Below are 16,749 nucleotides of genomic sequence, written 5' to 3' on the forward strand. Positions count from 1 at the left end.
AAGAGTATTATCTGCCGCCAATTTTAGTAAGTTAGTGGTTTTTAAAGTAGCCTTACGTTATCACATGGCGGTAATACGCCCAAGCTTCTCTCTATAGTATTTGATAAGTATTATTCTACTGTATTCGTAGAGAGGAATTTGAGAGTGTTACAGAGTTTTTCTTTTTAAAAGAAAAACAATCATCTTTTGCCCTATTATCGGTTCTATTGGTAAAAATTTGTGTTGGATCACAATGATTGTCAAATTTTCAAATATGTTCAAATGAATTAGATGGAAATCATCCTCACGGCTACAACAAAATTGTTAGACTATTTTATGAAAAAGTTGTATCTTTCAGCAATGTGTGCGAGGGATGTACCATAGTGCAATATCGATTCAACGATCGTAGCTTTTATTAAGGAGACTTTTGTTTGATTCCTTTTTCCTTAAATTTGTGAGAAAACATTTATGTGAGAAGATTCAATGGTTTCTCAAACTCTCTTAAGCTTTAAAAAGTCTAAAAAATTGCATTCAAATCTCAAGGGCCAAAGTCAAACCACTAAAACCTCATCCACCTCTCCAAAGCCCAAAGCCCAAATCCAATACCAAAACCCTTCTCAAAGATCATTCATTCCACAATAGCCGATTTCCTAAAACCCTCATAAAGATTCCAAATCTGGGTGCGCTAATTATGGCGAAGGATGCAGAGCCAAAGCCAAGGCAAAGTGTCAAATGAATGACCGTAAATCACAAAACAGTCAAAAGGGAGTGCATAAACAGTACTATAGTCAAAATTTCTCAATTAAAAAGAAATGAAGACGATGTGATTATTACCAATAAATTAAGATTATATTCTTAAGATAATAATTTCATCCAAATATGATTTCTTGAAATTAATTATCTATTTCTATAGTGCGTAGGTGCATGCATAACAAAATAAAATACAAATGGTAAAAAAAATTTATTTTCTCATTTTAAAAGGTTGACCGTATCAATATCGATATAAATTTCCGTAAAACAGTTATTGCAAAAAAAAGAAAGATATACAGGTAGTGACATTTGTAACTGCTGACATGCTTTTGACTCCCTCTATCCTCAAAAAAAAATTACCTTATATATTTTTGTCAAACATTAAAATTTTGACCATAAATTTTCAATATTCTATATGAAAAAATAGTCATATGAGATCATGTTGAATTTATCTCGATGTGTATATATATATATATATATATATATATATATATATACATACATACATACATATATATATATATATATATATATATATATATATATACATATATATATACACATACATATATATATATATATATATATATATATATATATATATATATATATACACATACATATATATATATGTATATATATATATATATATATATATATTATTGTCAATTTTTAATATTTTTACACATATAAATTGAAGATACTCATATTTATTAGGACTTGTCTTGAAGATCGTGTAAAGTCAAATGGAGACATTTTAAGGGGAGGAAGTAATATATATTCCAAGTAATTGTTTGGTTGCAATGTGAATTAATGGTTAACCAGACAAATATAAAAAAATGTATTTTGTAGGAATTTCGAATTCCCACGGGAATTAAAGACTACCAAACAAACCCCTAATTATTTGTAAGTAAATCGTTTAGAAAACGAAAAGACTTCCAAAATTTCGACTCACTTACTAATACGGAGTATTAATTTTGGTCAAAGTAAAATAACTTTAACCACATTATATGATTTATACAAAAGGAAAAAAAGATTAACATGTGATATCTCATTAATGCCAACTTTCAATAATTCAACATTTATAATTTTCATTTACGCGTTATCGAAGATATTAACGGTCAAAACTTACATAAAAGCTAAGGGTCCGTTTGGCATCGCTGTCGTTTTCTGTTTTTTGGTTTTTTGTTTTTTAAAAGTATATTATATATGTCACATAATGGATCAAAATATATTTAGACTTATTAAAATCATGATAATTTTGAAAACTGACAACAAAAAGTGAAAACACCTTTTTCTTGTTTCCCATTTTTGGTTTTTAGTTTTTAAAAAACAGGAAACTGAAAACCAAAAATGATGTCAAACAAGCCCTAAGTAAGTCGAACTTTTAAAACCGAAATGATTACGGAGTTTAAAGACAATAGTCTATTTAACATATGGAGGCAAAAAGAAATAAATTAATCAGCAATCCATAAAATAATTGTTGGCTATTCGTATTTGGTTTTTCCCGTTTCTCCATTAATTTATAAATTTCCCCTCTCTTTATCAGTTTCTCTCTCCTCTTCTCACCTTGTTTGTTTTCATTTCTCTCTTTATTTGAAAGCAGAGAAACCAAAAAAACGCAGAAAATAAAAACTGAAAAACCCATAAACACCAAACTCTCTTAGTCATGGTTTCCACCCGTCGTAGTAGTGGATCTATCTCTTCTAACAACACCACCAACAACAATAACAACGCCACCAACAACAGTACCAGTAGTACCAGCAACGACAACAACAACAAGAGCAGCAACGTTGCTGGAATTAACAGCAACGGTAACGGAAATGGAAAAAGATCGTCTCCTTCAGCTGATGATATTAAACCTCCCTCACCTAAACGTTTGAAGGTTAAATTCTTGAAATTTTAATTTATTTGGTTTGTTGTTGATTAATTGATTGATTAATTGTTGGGTTGCTTTTATTTTTCATTTAAGTTGAGTTTTTGAATTGGGTTGGATTTGATCGGAATTTTGAGTAGGTTGAAAATGGGTTTACGTCGGAGAAATCATCGGAAATTCCAGAAAATTCGAAAGAAATGTGTACTTCTCTGCCACCAGTAGATCCCCTTTTGCCGCCGGAATTTGAGATTTATAGCGGTGGAGGTGGGGAGGATGTTGATTCCGTTAAACCCGAGGAAGTCGATACCGGTGCCGCCACTGCCCCTTCTGCTCCTGCTTCATCACCTCCGGTTGCTGCAGGTGTGTTTCATTTTCTTGCTTACTATGTTTTTTTTTTGTGGGAAAATTTTGAATTTCATGTTATTTGTTTTATGTTGGTGGTTTGATTGAAGGGAATACGCCGGTTGTGGTTGAGCAACCGAGGAACTCGTTTTCGCCAATGAGGATTTATCAGAAGCAAAGCTTGGGTTTAGAGACGTCCACTACTCCTTGGTGTAGGCTCTTGTCACAGTATGCTCAGGTGAATTTCAGATTTTTGAAATTTTTTGTAGATTTTTTAAATAATTTATTTGGCTAGATATTAGTGCAATTAAGTTGAATTGGTTTTTTTTTGAAAATTTTCAATTTATATTTTTGAAATTATTGTAGATTTTTTTTTAGCTAGATTTATTGGTGCAATGACTTGGTTGGAAGGAGTTAGGAAGGATATGAAGTATATGTATTTGCATGAGGATCAAGCATTGGATCGTAAGGGATGGAGGAGGAAGATTTTTGTTGATGACTATACGGAATAATCAAATTTGGTTCATGTAGCCGACCCCACTTATGGGATTAAGGCTTTGATTGATTGATTGATATAATGGTGCAATGAAGTTGAATTGTAGATTTTTTTAAATGGGACTCTATTTCTGTCTGAGAACTGCTGTGGGGGATGGGTTTAATTGAGTTTATGTCTCATGAAGTTGGAACTAAGAGTGTTTATTGTAATGCAGAATCCGACTTTAAGTGTATCAGCGCCTATCTATACAATTGGTTCAAACAGACAATGTAACTTAGTCCTGAGAGACCAAACAGCGAGCGGGATTTTATGCAAAATTAAACATACTGAGGTATTTTTATTTTCGTTGGTTCAATACTTTTTGTATGATTAAGTTTAGATAATGTTTGAATCATTTTTCTGGCATTGATGCTGTGAATTCGCCAACAAAGTATCTTTCTTTTGTGTTTTGGAAATGAAGTATCTCTGATGTACTTGCAGTAAAAATACTCATTGTTTGCTGGTATTATCAGCGTGAACTCCGAGAAGGCGGCATGATTGCTGTTCTTGAAAGCACAGGAAGCAAGGGAGCTGTGTTTGTTAATGGGATGGGTGTTAAGAAGAATACAACTCGTCTTTTGCATTCTGGGGATGAAGTGGTTTTTGGTGTGGCTGGAAGTCATGCTTATGTATCCTTTATATATATCTTTTACTCCCTCTGTTTATGTTTCCTATAGAGCCCCATGAATATTAACAGAATGCAAGGTATAACGTGCTCATGCAGGGTCTAGCTATAATCATCTTGATATGGAGTTGAAAAATACGAACTTATTGATGATAATAGATGTGCATTGATAGTTATGTAAAAGTAAATGGGTAGATTATAATTTCAAAAAAAAAAAAAAAAAAAAAAAAAGGAGGTGGTATCTTTGAACTAGGTATTTTCTTCAGCCTTTTCTCTAACTTTTCATCAGGCAGAGCACTTTTTGCTTGTGCCCATCATTTTGCTGTGATTAGATTTACCTTTAACTGGTCAATTGTATAGATATTCCAGCAACTTGTGGTGGATGTTACTGTTAAGGCACCTTCGTCAATGGGAAATACAGAGGTTCAGAATGTTGTTGGAAAATATTTTGTTGAAAAAAGATCAGGGGATCCTTCGGCAGAGGCTGGAGCTTCTATATTGGCATCTCTTTCAACTTTGAAGTCAAATCTGTCTCGTTGGAGGTCTTCAGGTCTTAGTACTCCTAAAACGCACCAAGATAGTGAGCTTTCTACACATGCGGTTATTCAGGATGGATCAGAAGAGCTTGATGGTATGGAAGGTGACTCAACTCCCAACATGGAGTGTGATAATGTCACTGACATTGGTGGGACAAGCAAGAACCTTCCTAGTGGTTGCAACACAGACGGCCCTGAAGGAGGGAATGTGAGGCTCTATCTACTGTAAGATTTTCTGGGGTCTTAAGCTTTTAATCGCATCTGTGAAGCTGATTTCTTTTTTTTTTTTTTTTTTTTTTTGGTGGATGGTAGGCATTAGAGGAAAGAAATGAATGGACAAGGAGTTCACAGCCAGCATCGACATCTGGAATGTCACTCAGATCTGCAGCGTTCAGAGAAGATATTAATGCTGGAATAATTGATGGCAATTCTGTCCAAGTTTCGTTTGATGACTTCCCTTATTATCTAAGGTCTTTATGCTTGTTTCTTTTGTTGCTCTTATAAATTGAACGTCTCTAGGTTTCTTTTCCTTGTTTAATTTCCCTTCAGATTTTCTATTTCCTATTCTCAAAATTACATTGGATAGACCCAAAAAATACTCTTAAATAGGAAAAATAAGTGCATCGATTGCCAACTTCTTGTTACTTGTAAACATAATTACATTCCATTTTGAATAGAACTTAAGTTGGATTTTAAAGACTTGCACTGATCTCCTTTTGCTTTGACCTTTGCAGTGAAAATACAAAAAATGTGCTGATTGCTGCGTCCTACATACATCTAAAGCACAGAGAGCATGCAAAATATGCCTCTGAACTACCTACTGTTAATCCAAGGATTTTACTCTCAGGCCCAGCTGGTGTGATTGGAATTTTATGTCTTCTTATTTGTGTATGCTATTTTGTTTGATTTTTAGCCTGTGAAAGCTCTTTACCAAAGTTTATGCTCTAATGCAGGTTCTGAGATATATCAGGAGATGCTGGCAAAAGCGTTGGCCAATTATTTTGGGGCTAAACTCCTCATATTTGACAGCCATGCCTTTTTGGGTGTAAGATTTATTGACTTTAAACGACCAATGATGGTCTCTTTCAAGTATGTAGCATTCTTTTTGGCTAGGGGAATTGAAATTAACTAACATGTTTATTTTTCTTTTTAGGGCTTGTCAGCAAAAGAGGCAGAGCTTCTGAAGGATGGGCTCAATGCTGAGAAAACAACCGGCTCTACAAAGAAAATCCCTGGTTCAATGGAGCTGGATAAGAGTGCATGTCCAGTTGGTGACGCAGATACTCCCAGTTCTTCTAATTTACATTCATCTCAAACCGATGCTCATCCCAAGCTAGAATTTACACCCTTTTTTTCCAGCTCATCTAAAAATCACACTTTTAAAGTGGGTAAGTGGCTTTAGCTTCTGTGAAAGATTTCTTATAGCCAATATGTATGCTGCTGTAATATCTGCTCTTGTTTCCCCTTATCTTATACTACTAGTTTGGGAAGTAATTTAATAAATAATAATTGAATATATAGGTGACAGAGTGAGATATATTGGTTCAGCTTCGATTGGCTTATATTCATCAGCATCTCCTTCAAGGTAGGGTATCTAATTGTTTTCACTTGGACTACTTTCAGGTGTATAAATCATTGAGCTGATGTTCTGTGATGTTTGTTCATTGAATGTGTATTTGTGTATTAATTTTTTTTTGCCAAAAGTCACAACATTGGTAGTTTTTGAATTTTTTTGTGAGTAATGTTTCAATATTATGATTTAATTTTACTTTTTTTTTTTTTTTTTTTTTCTAATTTGCTAATTTGCTCTTTACTATAAAGGATATAAACTCTAAACATTCAGTTTAAAGTCAGCTTTATGCAATTGCTTATTTGAAAGTGATGTAAACAGTTATCCGTCTATGCTGTTAACTATAAAGCTATATAATTACATCTTTTATTACATTGTGTTGAGGTTTCTTAAAATCCTTACAGATGACATGCCAAGTATGGTTGGAGAACATCTTGACCTAGTGCCAAGATGTTCAAGTACCTAGATTGCAAATTTGCAGTCTTGTACTTTGTGAGTCCTTCAATGAGAATAGGGAGTCTTGACAGGATGTTTACTGAAGCTTTATTTTCCATTATCATGTGACTCTTGGATTTGAACAAAAATTGTGTAGATAGTTGAACCTCTCCAATCTTCTCAGATATACTATTTGTTGATCAGGAGGTCTTCTGATATATGATTGATTTATTTTTGGATGTTAAGCATACAAGAGATCAGTCTAATGGGTGGATTATAAATGTTTTGCCTGTCTTATGTCTTCAAACTCCGTTATAGTGATGATCAATTATCATGGAAATTTTGTATCTATAGTTGACTAGCTTTGATACTGCCCATGGGGTTTCTTTCATAATTATGGTGTTTCTATGATATGGAACTCAATGTCGGAGGCTCAGAGGTATGTTGGGGGTTATGAGAATCTAGAATTTAATTGATGTTCTGGATTGATCGACTATTGGAATTCTTTAGTTATTAGAATGAGGATTTGAACTAATGATGCATGCATTCGCCATGACTTGAAGTAGACACTGTTTATTAAAGTCCACTCCAGCTAGGTCACTCAAGTGAAGTGGTGATTGTTCATATCTATGTAGCACCAATATGGATTTGGAGACAAAAACGGGGAAATGGGTATGGCTAAGAAAATTAGAAATGTTAGAAATTAAAATGAATCTTCAAAATTATTTTCTAAGCTGGAAAAGAGGTGTAATATTAGGGTGGCAGAAGTCAAAGAAGGTGAAAATCAAGAAGTTAACTTGTGGTTATCCCTAATTCAACCTTTAAAATAATAAAAATTAAAGAAGGCAAGAAGAGTACATTGCAACTGAAATGACATTGCTAAGATTGAGAAGAAGTTAAAGAAGACCCAGCCTCCTGTCGACACTATCAGGTTTGTGGGTTGTGTCGACTATGCCTTGTTCGAAGGATGTAGATCTGTTTCATTCATGTCAGTAAACAGTCGTATTCGTACTACATAGGCTCATATTTTAGAGATGGAAATGAAATGTGAAATGAAGGGATGTGCTACCGGTCATTACTATTGGCAATGTAGCTGCTATTACTAACCCACTGTCATGTTCCTGCACTCTTTTGTGATAAAGCTATATATAAGTTATCACAATTATGTATCGGGGAGTATTTGATTGAACTTCTTGCTAAATTGTGACTTTATGGTTGCATAATTTTTCTGTAAGTCATGGTATGATGTTATTCTACTTTATGTCAAGATTGGATTCATGCAGGGGCCCCAGTTTTGGTATGCGTGGCAAAGTTGTTTTATCTTTCGAAGATAATCCACTTTCAAAAATTGGTGTAAGGTTTGACAAATCAATTCCTGCTGGTGTTGATCTTGGAAGCGTATGTGAACCAGATCATGGTTTCTTTTGCAATGGTAATGCATTGCTAAATCCTTCAATACTGAACAGGGCAAGACCTTGTGATGATCTTTCTTTTAGCCATTTTCCATGTTATATCATCAATGACACTTTGTTTCCTAATCTTATAGTCCACGATCTGCGTTTGGAGAACACCAGCATGGATGACCTGGACAAATTATTGATTAATACACTATTTGAGGTTCTCTCTCTCTCTCTCTCTCTCTCTCTCTCTCTCTCCAGGGAATGACATGTAGTGCTGGCTAACTGTAATTTAGTTTCCTTGTAATGTTAATGAGTCTGATGACAAGGCCTTTTTAATTTTCTTTTACTTTTCCTGTTATTGCAAACAATGTATTATTGTTTGAAAGTGTTGTGTCTTTTCCCCCCAAAACATAAGAAACTCCATCAAAGATGGAGTGAATTTACAAAACAGAGGACAGGATGTTTCCACAATGATGTAATATTTTCTTATTTAAGCATCACTTTTTTACCCATACTCTTAAGCAATTTCTGTCCTCTGGCTTCTGGTTTGCATTCCTTTTCTTGTTGAATTCACGGGGTTGAATAATCTTGAATCTAAGTTATATTTGGAGTGCTTGAGCATCTAGAATTGATCAGGCTGTGAATAACTCTACCTTATTTTGATTGTAATGATACTTGGATGTAGTCTATGACTTTATGTTGACTTGATGGCTAGATTATTGTACCATAATCAAGGTTTTGTCTATTACACTGGAATTGTGAAATTGAGAAGTAACTAAGTGTTTAGGTGAGTAGATGAAAATGTGAGACACTGTAGGTTTTGTCTATAACACTGGAATTGTAAAATTAAGAAGTAACTAAGTGTTTAGATGAGTAGATGGAAATGTGAGACACTGTAGGTTTTGTCTATAACACTGGTATTGTAAATTGAGACGTAACTAAGTGTTTAGGTGAGTAGATGAAATTGACAAGGCTGTGGAATGTTAAAATGGAGGGCTCAGGCATTGCTGCCTAGTTCAAGTATTTGTAAACAAGATATCAAGCTGGATTTTGGATAACATATGAGTGGACTGAGATTTCTTATTTATTTTATTTTGTTTTTACATTTATTTATTTTTACTTGATTTTAAGAAGGTTATCATTTTTATTTGCCAGAAATAGTGGGGGAAGAAGAAAGATGGTACTCAAGCTCAAAAGGCATGAGATGGATCAGGGATGTGGTTTTGCTGGCCTTTGTCCTAGGGGGAATTGATATTTGTATGCAGTCTGTGTTAGCTCAGGGCACTGTAGTGGCCACAACCATGATTTTTAATGCTAAATACTAGATGGCTGTGTCGATGATATTTTGCATCTGTTTCTCATTGAGAACATGAGGAAGATGGTCTTGTCTTGTATATGTACAATGCTTTAGCTTATTAGTGGCAAATTGCTGGTAGATTTTGGACATACTCTCTCATTTCTAGCTTGATTATAAGTAGTGTGGCCATTTATTGCTTTGGAAAGAAAATATTGTGAGGTGTGCTATTTTGAGTCTTTTAACATTGCTTTTTGAGATTTTATAATGTCGTGTGCTAATAAACCATTCTCCCTGGATATATTTATTTTTGACATTGACATTGACATGACTATCTTTAGGCCATATCAAATGAGAGCAGAAATTGCCCTTTCATTTTATTTATCAAAGATGCGGAGAAGTCTATTGTGGGAAACTCGGAATCATATTCAACCTTCAAAAGCAGGCTGGAGAAGCTTCCTGATAATGTTGTTGTAATTGGCTCTCATACTCAGAATGACAACCGCAAAGAGAAGGTGTTTATTATCTTTCCTCCCCTTTAGTCTGTGCCTTTGCCTTTTTTGGACTCTGTGCTTGAAGTGGTCTTTCTTAAGTTGGTCTTATATTTTTGTAGGCACATCCTGGTGGTTTATTCTTCACGAAGTTTGGCAGCAATCAAACTGCTCTCTTGGACTTGGCTTTCCCCGTGAGTTTCTATTCTTATTTGTTAATTATTTCTTGTGACTTTAATTAAATTTTATTTTGTTGCTGTGTTGCTTGTGATAAGGTTGTTGGTGATTTCATTTTCCATAATTGATATTTGGTGCTTTGTATAGTCAATATTTGGCTCTCTCTCTATATCTACCTCTATACACACAAATAATTTTCCTTCATTGAAAAAGCTTGTTTTTGTTTTAAACCTGTTGGCATTGCTATTGGTATCAAGGTTTTATTTTTATTTTATTGATATGCAATTGATTGTTTGGTTCTTAAACTATAGAGAATTATATATTACCTCTGTTAGGGTATCATATGATCATTGCCCCTCAGTCCCTTGTTTATTGACTATTCTCTACTCAACTTTGCAAACATCTAGTGCCTGTATTTTTTGGACGACATTTTATTTTTAAGCAACTTATCAATGCTTGTAATTGGAAATTTTGGTTTTCACATTTTGATTCATTTGGTAAAAATTCTTTTCAATTTAGACCAAGTACTTCATTAACTTATAAACAAACATTAGTGTATGGGAACTTGTTGGATTCTTTTTAAAGTCAAACCTTCATATAATCTCTATTGATACTCAATTAAAAATGTTAATGCTCTAAGGTGTGCCTTGAATACCGTAAAACGATTATCATGAAAACTAATATGGGACAGATAAGCAATGTATGATTTCTATGTCACCTTATCGTCAGATTTATAATTTTCATGATTTACTCTTGGTTCCATACCCCCGAATTCAACTCCTGTATCCAAGTCAGAAATTCAGAATGCAATTGAGTCAAGCTTATGGCATATATGAAGCTAACAGAGGATTTTTTTTATAAGTATGACCTGCTTTTTAGTGAAGAAGTGTGTTTTAAAAGAGCTCTCTTACATTTCATCACGCATGAAATCTTCTTTCTAGATGAAATTGTGAATAAACTCCACATTCACTTTCAGCTTTTGTTGTCCCATATAATCAGGCCCTTAATTTGTAAGTTTTTCTTGATTTGCTTGAAGTTTATGTAACTTTTACTAAAATAAGCCATTGGCTGCCTTTATTGCTAGAAGCGTGTCAACTTCTATTGTAATATATTCCTGCCTAAATTACTTATGACATCATTTTTTCCCCACGTAAGTTCCAAGAATAAATTAATACTTTGAAAAATTTATGAAATTGTGAATACATAATTTTCAGAATTAAAAAAAAGCACCTGTTTAAATCGTGTAATGGACGGGACTAACCTAGTATTAAATATGAGTAAGACTCGCAACACTAGTTCTTAGTATGGTAAGTTTATCCTTTCTACTCTTTCTCTGAAGTTTGGCACTTGCTCCCCTGCGCCCCCTTAAAAAAAACCAGTATTTACTCTCCTATAAATTGTATATGCCGCTCATGTAGCAAATAAATGGGGACTGGGAGTTATTGTGATTTGCATGCTCAATTTTGTTGTATGGCTAATCATGGTTTTTACTCGTTAGAGGAGCTGAGAAGCCTGAGTATTTCTTTCTTTCTTGGTCCTTTTCACATCTTTATTTTTCTTGCCATCAGTTATTTATGCTTTGAATTTTGAGGCAGATTGATGGACCAACTGATTTGTCTACTTAAACATTTCTCAGGACAGTTTTGGAAGATTACATGATAAAGGGAAAGATGTTTCGCGAGCAATGAAGGCTCTTACAAAGCTTTTTCCAAACAAAGTTGTCATTCATTTGCCTCAGGTTTGCTTTGACAGAGTCCCTTCTTGTATTCTTCATCTATATCTTGATCCTTACCTACCTTCTTCTTGGACCTCTACACTTTGATATTTTCCAGTATTGTGATGCTTGTTTTATTTTACAGGATGAAACTCTTCTTGCCAGTTGGAAAAATCAATTAGAACGAGATGTTGAAACTCTTAAAATGAAGAGTAATCTGGGTCACCTGCGTACTGTGAGTCGTCCATATTTATTTGTTGTTGTTGATGTTTGTTTACTTCATCTGGTGACATTACCCTGCCAGAGTTATAGTTTAACTATTTTCCTATTCTTAAGGCTCTATTTCTTTTGACAGAGAATATTTTCCTAAATAATGGTTCTCTCAATTTTTTTTGTTAAGTTGATAAAGGGCGGGAAACAATTTTTCCAAAAGTGGAAGATAGATTTTCCAAGAGTGGAAAACATTTTCCTTTTGAAATTCCTCCCTATTCTTAGTATCCTTTCCCTCTCCCATCCATCTTTCTTCTACTACCATTTTCCTCTTCCCTTATATTTTTCTTGTAAGAAAGAAACAAAGTGTTTTTTAAATTATTATTTTTATTTTATAATTGTGTTTTCTCTTGAAAAGTTGACTGAAAGATCATTATTCCAGATAAAGATTTTCGTCAAAATAAACAGAGCCTAAATCTTGATTTTCACTTCTACAATATTAGCTTTTAAAATTTGTTGTCGCCTACCGCGTCTTGACTGTGCATCATGTCAGAGTTAGGGTATCATTGATTATGATTCCTGAGGTGTTTGAATCGTGGTCACAGGTTTCTCCTATAACCTTTGTTTAGGGTTTTGTCTCAGATTTCTCAGCTTTTAATTGGATGTTTGAAAATTTGCCTCTGTTTAAGTTGATTTTTATTATTTCTGTGTATTTTGTCAAATATTTTTTGATGGATTTTTTAATTTTTGATCATCCTATAGGTTTTAAGCCGTAATGGCTTGGAGTGTGAAGGGCTGGAGACATCATGTGTTAAGGATCTGACGCTTTCAAATGAGAGTATGTCTACCCACATTGGTACATGGTCGATACTTACTGTACACTGCTTAGAATAACACTGAGAAATCTATGTGTGCAGGTGCTGAGAAGGTAGTTGGATGGGCTCTAAGCCATCATTTGATGCAAAGTTCTCAAGCTGAGTCTGATGCAAAGCTTGTTTTGTCTATTGAGAGGTATTTGTTAAAAATTGACTTTATTTGTTCTATTATGCTGGATTGGTATAGTGGGTGGTGACTTTTGTAAAATCCTGGCAGCATCAAGTATGGTATTGATGTACTACAAGCTATCCAGAATGAGTCCAAAAGCTTAAAGAAGTCACTTAAGGTAATTTCTGATGCATGTTTACAATTGTAATGTCCTTGGCATCTTTTCCACATTTATCTTAAATAGAAATTATTCATGTATTGAGTTGTAACATTTGACTTTGGGTAATTGGCAAATGTCAGGATGTTGTGACAGAAAATGACTTTGAGAAGCGGCTTCTCGCAGATGTTATTCCACCCACTGACATTGGAGTGACGTTTGATGACATTGGAGCTCTTGAAAATGTAAAAGACACACTAAAGGAATTAGTAATGCTTCCCTTACAGAGGCCTGAACTTTTTTGCAAGGGGCATTTAACCAAGGTCCGTGTCAGTTGTTTTTCTTCATGATTTTCTGTATTAAGTTGTTATCTATTGTTACTAAGCAAAACTTTAGGGCTCTAAATGAGGACCTTGTGTTTTGGGTTTTTGGTGGAATTTTTAAATTTTCATTTATATATATGTTAATTTTCTGAATGGCCTTCTAACATTATGAAAAAAATTTTGTAACCTTATTTTGCAAAAATAAATCATCAAACCGAGAGTAAAACGTAATTATGAAAAGAAAAAAAACCTTAAAAAAGGGCCCTTACCACCCTTCCCTCTCATTTTTGAGTCTTAGATCAAGAAAAACATTAGGTATTATTATTTTTATATGTGTGCATACCCATGCTTAATTCAAGATAACACATCCTCATTACCATTTCTCCTCAAATGATATGCAAGTATTTATGTCTTCACTGCCGAATGTTAAAATTCAAGACATACAGAGGGGGCTGTTGAATGCAATGTACCATCTGTCCATCTTGAAACATGCTTTGAGAACCCCAAGTTCCACTGTGAAAAATAGCAAGGTTTTTGGCGAAGAGGCTCAACTCATAAAGTGTCCTCTCTATACATGATGCTGTGTATATCTCTTTTTACATGACCTACATGTCTCACACATGCACTGGTACTGGAAGGAGGCACTCTTTTCCTAAAAGTTAGCCAAGGCTATCTTGTTATGTGAACTGTTCATTTCTGTACAGAAAAGCGTGTGTTTTTTTTTTCAACTTTTCTACAAAAAAGCATGTGTTTCTTTTTCAGCTTTTCAACAAGAATTTATGTTTCTCTAATTGTTAATCATGCTAGAAATTGTCGTGGAAGAAAAATTAATGCTAGTGTGTGCTGTGTTTTTTCAGCCTTGCAAGGGTATTCTTTTGTTTGGCCCTCCTGGTACTGGGAAGACAATGCTTGCAAAGGCTGTGGCCACTGAAGCTGGTGCAAACTTCATAAATATATCAATGTCAAGCATTACTTCTAAGGTTAGCCATAAGGATGCCCCTATATTCAACTTTCTTGTCTCCATATGCATTTCTAATTTGTTGTTTCCTTTCTTCTGTTCAGTGGTTTGGTGAGGGTGAAAAGTATGTGAAAGCTGTTTTCTCACTTGCAAGTAAAATTGCTCCCAGTGTTGTATTTGTAGACGAAGTAAGTTCCTTGTGACCTGATCACTGTTTCATTCATGATTTCCCTGCTGAAGTACCAGAAGAAAAACTTGTTCTTCATGGTTGTGTTTACCATCTGTTTTTAGGTTGATAGCATGTTAGGGCGTAGGGAAAATCCTGGAGAACATGAGGCTATGCGTAAGATGAAAAATGAATTTATGGTGAATTGGGATGGCTTGCGGACCAAAGATACAGAGCGAGTACTGGTACTTGCGGCCACAAACAGACCTTTTGACCTTGATGAAGCTGTCATCCGGAGGCTTCCTCGTAGGTGAGCAATGTTTATTTTGGTTTTCCATGCACTACCTTGGCTTTTGCCTTGATCTTGCTGGTTTTTGTGGTATATTGATGTCTGGTTTGGCAGTATAACCTCTGATTTTTTTCCATGTGGAATTGTATTTCTTGCAGGCTGATGGTTAACTTACCTGATGCTCCAAATAGAGCAAAAATTATAAAAGTAATATTGGCAAAAGAGGATTTGTCCCCCGATGTTGATTTTGATGCAATTGCCAATATGACTGATGGATACTCTGGGAGTGACCTTAAGGTTATAACCCTATAGCTTATCGTCAATCATTCTCTGTTGTCCTTAGTAATACAGGGCTTCTTAATTCTCAGCTTTTACTTGTATTTCAGAACCTATGTGTGGCTGCTGCTCATCGTCCTATCAGAGAAATACTGGAAAAGGAAAAAAAGGTTCTTTTTTTTTTCCCCATAATGTTAGGACTTATTGTTACTCCTCCATGTCCATGTTCTTAGCTGGCTATTTACGTGTTTCCAAACTTTTTTATTTTTTGACATTGTTTCTTACAAATCAATGGTAATATCAATTGTGAAAAGTTACCTTTGCAGAATTTACATTTAGGATATATGTTAGACAAATATTAATGTTTATATGAGATGTAGAGAGCATTAAATTTGTCTGGGGATTGAATTTTTTGAAAAAAGTTCTGGTGGGATCGGAATGTTTTGTGTTCATATTGGTTATATCTTATATTGGTGAAGAAGCCCCAGGAGTGAAGAAAATATGACATCTATATGCACGAAGAAAGAGGAAATGGTTTGTAGTAATTTAGTGCAACATGGTAAGTCGGTGATAAAAATATTTGTACAGTATAGGATATATGACCAAGCCATAATTGTGTTGTGACTAGAAGTTGAACTTCTCTCTCAAATGGCTGCTGTTTCTCTTGATAGATTTTGCTCACTAACTTATTTCATTCAATCAGAAGCTGTATCGTTTCTTGCTATTCTATTTTGCCTTGTCTCTCTTCCTAGATGCTGTCAATGTCCAGAGTCTTCTAAGAATAGGAATAAATCCATCTGACGTATCTCACAATGAATTGTCTCCAATTTTATTTTCTAAAATTAATTTCCTGTATCCATGATAAGCTTATCACAATATGGTTTATTCCACTGATGGCAGGAGCGCGCAGCAGCTTTGGCAGAAAGCAAACCTCTTCCGCCTTTGAATAGTAGCTCTGACATTCGTCCTCTGAATTTGGATGATTTTAGAAAAGCACATGAGCAGGTAAAGAGTTGCCTTTGATTTATTGGTGGATATGTGAGGATAGTTGAGCTAACTTGAACTCCTTTTTGATGGATTTCCTCTTTTGAGCTGATTTTTTCATACCATTGATTTTTTTTTTTTTTTTTTTTTTTTTTTTTTCTTCACATTGAAATAGGTTTGTGCTAGTGTATCATCCGAGAGTGTTAATATGACTGAGCTTCAGCAATGGAACGAACTATATGGCGAGGGTGGTTCAAGGAGGAAGAAGGCACTCAGCTATTTCATGTGAATTTTTTTGTATATACAAAGGTCCCCCCCCCCCCCCCCCCCTCTCTATTTTAGATCTCTAGCTCACAAGCTCTCAGTCAGAAGCAAATTAATGCTGTGTCTGGGCAGTTGAAGCCATTATAATATCTTGTGAATTATAGCCTTCTTTTAATTTATAATTTTGGCCCTGGCCTCGAGTTTCTTAGGATATCTGTATAAAGAGGGATGGTGCCTATTGAATTCTCGGCACATTGCTTCCCTTTGTTTCATTCTTCTCCCCATAATGTTTCCTATATCATTTAGAATCTCTTAGGGTGCAAGTTACTGAGGCTAAGAAACTGAGGAAGAAAATTAGAAAATGAGTATATGCTAGAAGTTGACCACAACCTAATGATAATGCTTACAATTGAT

General features: G+C 34.6%; 1 protein-coding gene across 1 annotated transcript; it reads left to right on the forward strand.

Moving 5' to 3' along the window:
* The first annotated feature begins 2,239 nt into the window (after positions 1-2,239).
* LOC145567446 (uncharacterized) lies at positions 2,240-16,548 on the forward strand. Its single transcript, XM_081626717.1, has 28 exons — positions 2,240-2,614; positions 2,746-2,965; positions 3,058-3,185; positions 3,658-3,774; positions 3,956-4,111; positions 4,468-4,851; positions 4,956-5,113; positions 5,378-5,499; positions 5,597-5,688; positions 5,797-6,031; positions 6,165-6,228; positions 7,932-8,080; positions 8,195-8,265; positions 9,684-9,857; positions 9,956-10,027; positions 11,647-11,748; positions 11,870-11,959; positions 12,697-12,772; positions 12,852-12,945; positions 13,027-13,096; positions 13,219-13,398; positions 14,256-14,378; positions 14,461-14,544; positions 14,648-14,832; positions 14,970-15,108; positions 15,198-15,257; positions 15,988-16,092; positions 16,247-16,548. Exons 1-28 carry the CDS (start codon positions 2,399-2,401, stop codon positions 16,358-16,360), a joined length of 3,780 nt encoding a protein of 1,259 aa, XP_081482843.1. The 5' UTR covers positions 2,240-2,398; the 3' UTR covers positions 16,361-16,548.
* Positions 16,549-16,749: the final 201 nt, after the last annotated feature.

The sequence above is a fragment of the Chenopodium album genome, chromosome 11, assembly GCF_948465745.1.
Source record: "Chenopodium album chromosome 11, dcCheAlbu1.1, whole genome shotgun sequence".
Lineage (NCBI taxonomy): Eukaryota > Viridiplantae > Streptophyta > Magnoliopsida > Caryophyllales > Amaranthaceae > Chenopodium > Chenopodium album.

Coding starts and splice junctions, on each gene's coding strand:
- LOC145567446 (XM_081626717.1), top strand. CDS start 2,399: ATGGTTTCCACCCGTCGTAGTAGTGGATCTATCTCTTCTAACAACACC. Junction 6,229..7,931: donor TCATCAGCATCTCCTTCAAG/GTAGGGTATCTA, acceptor GGATTCATGCAG/GGGCCCCAGTTTTGGTATGC. Junction 8,081..8,194: donor TCATGGTTTCTTTTGCAATG/GTAATGCATTGC, acceptor CTAATCTTATAG/TCCACGATCTGCGTTTGGAG.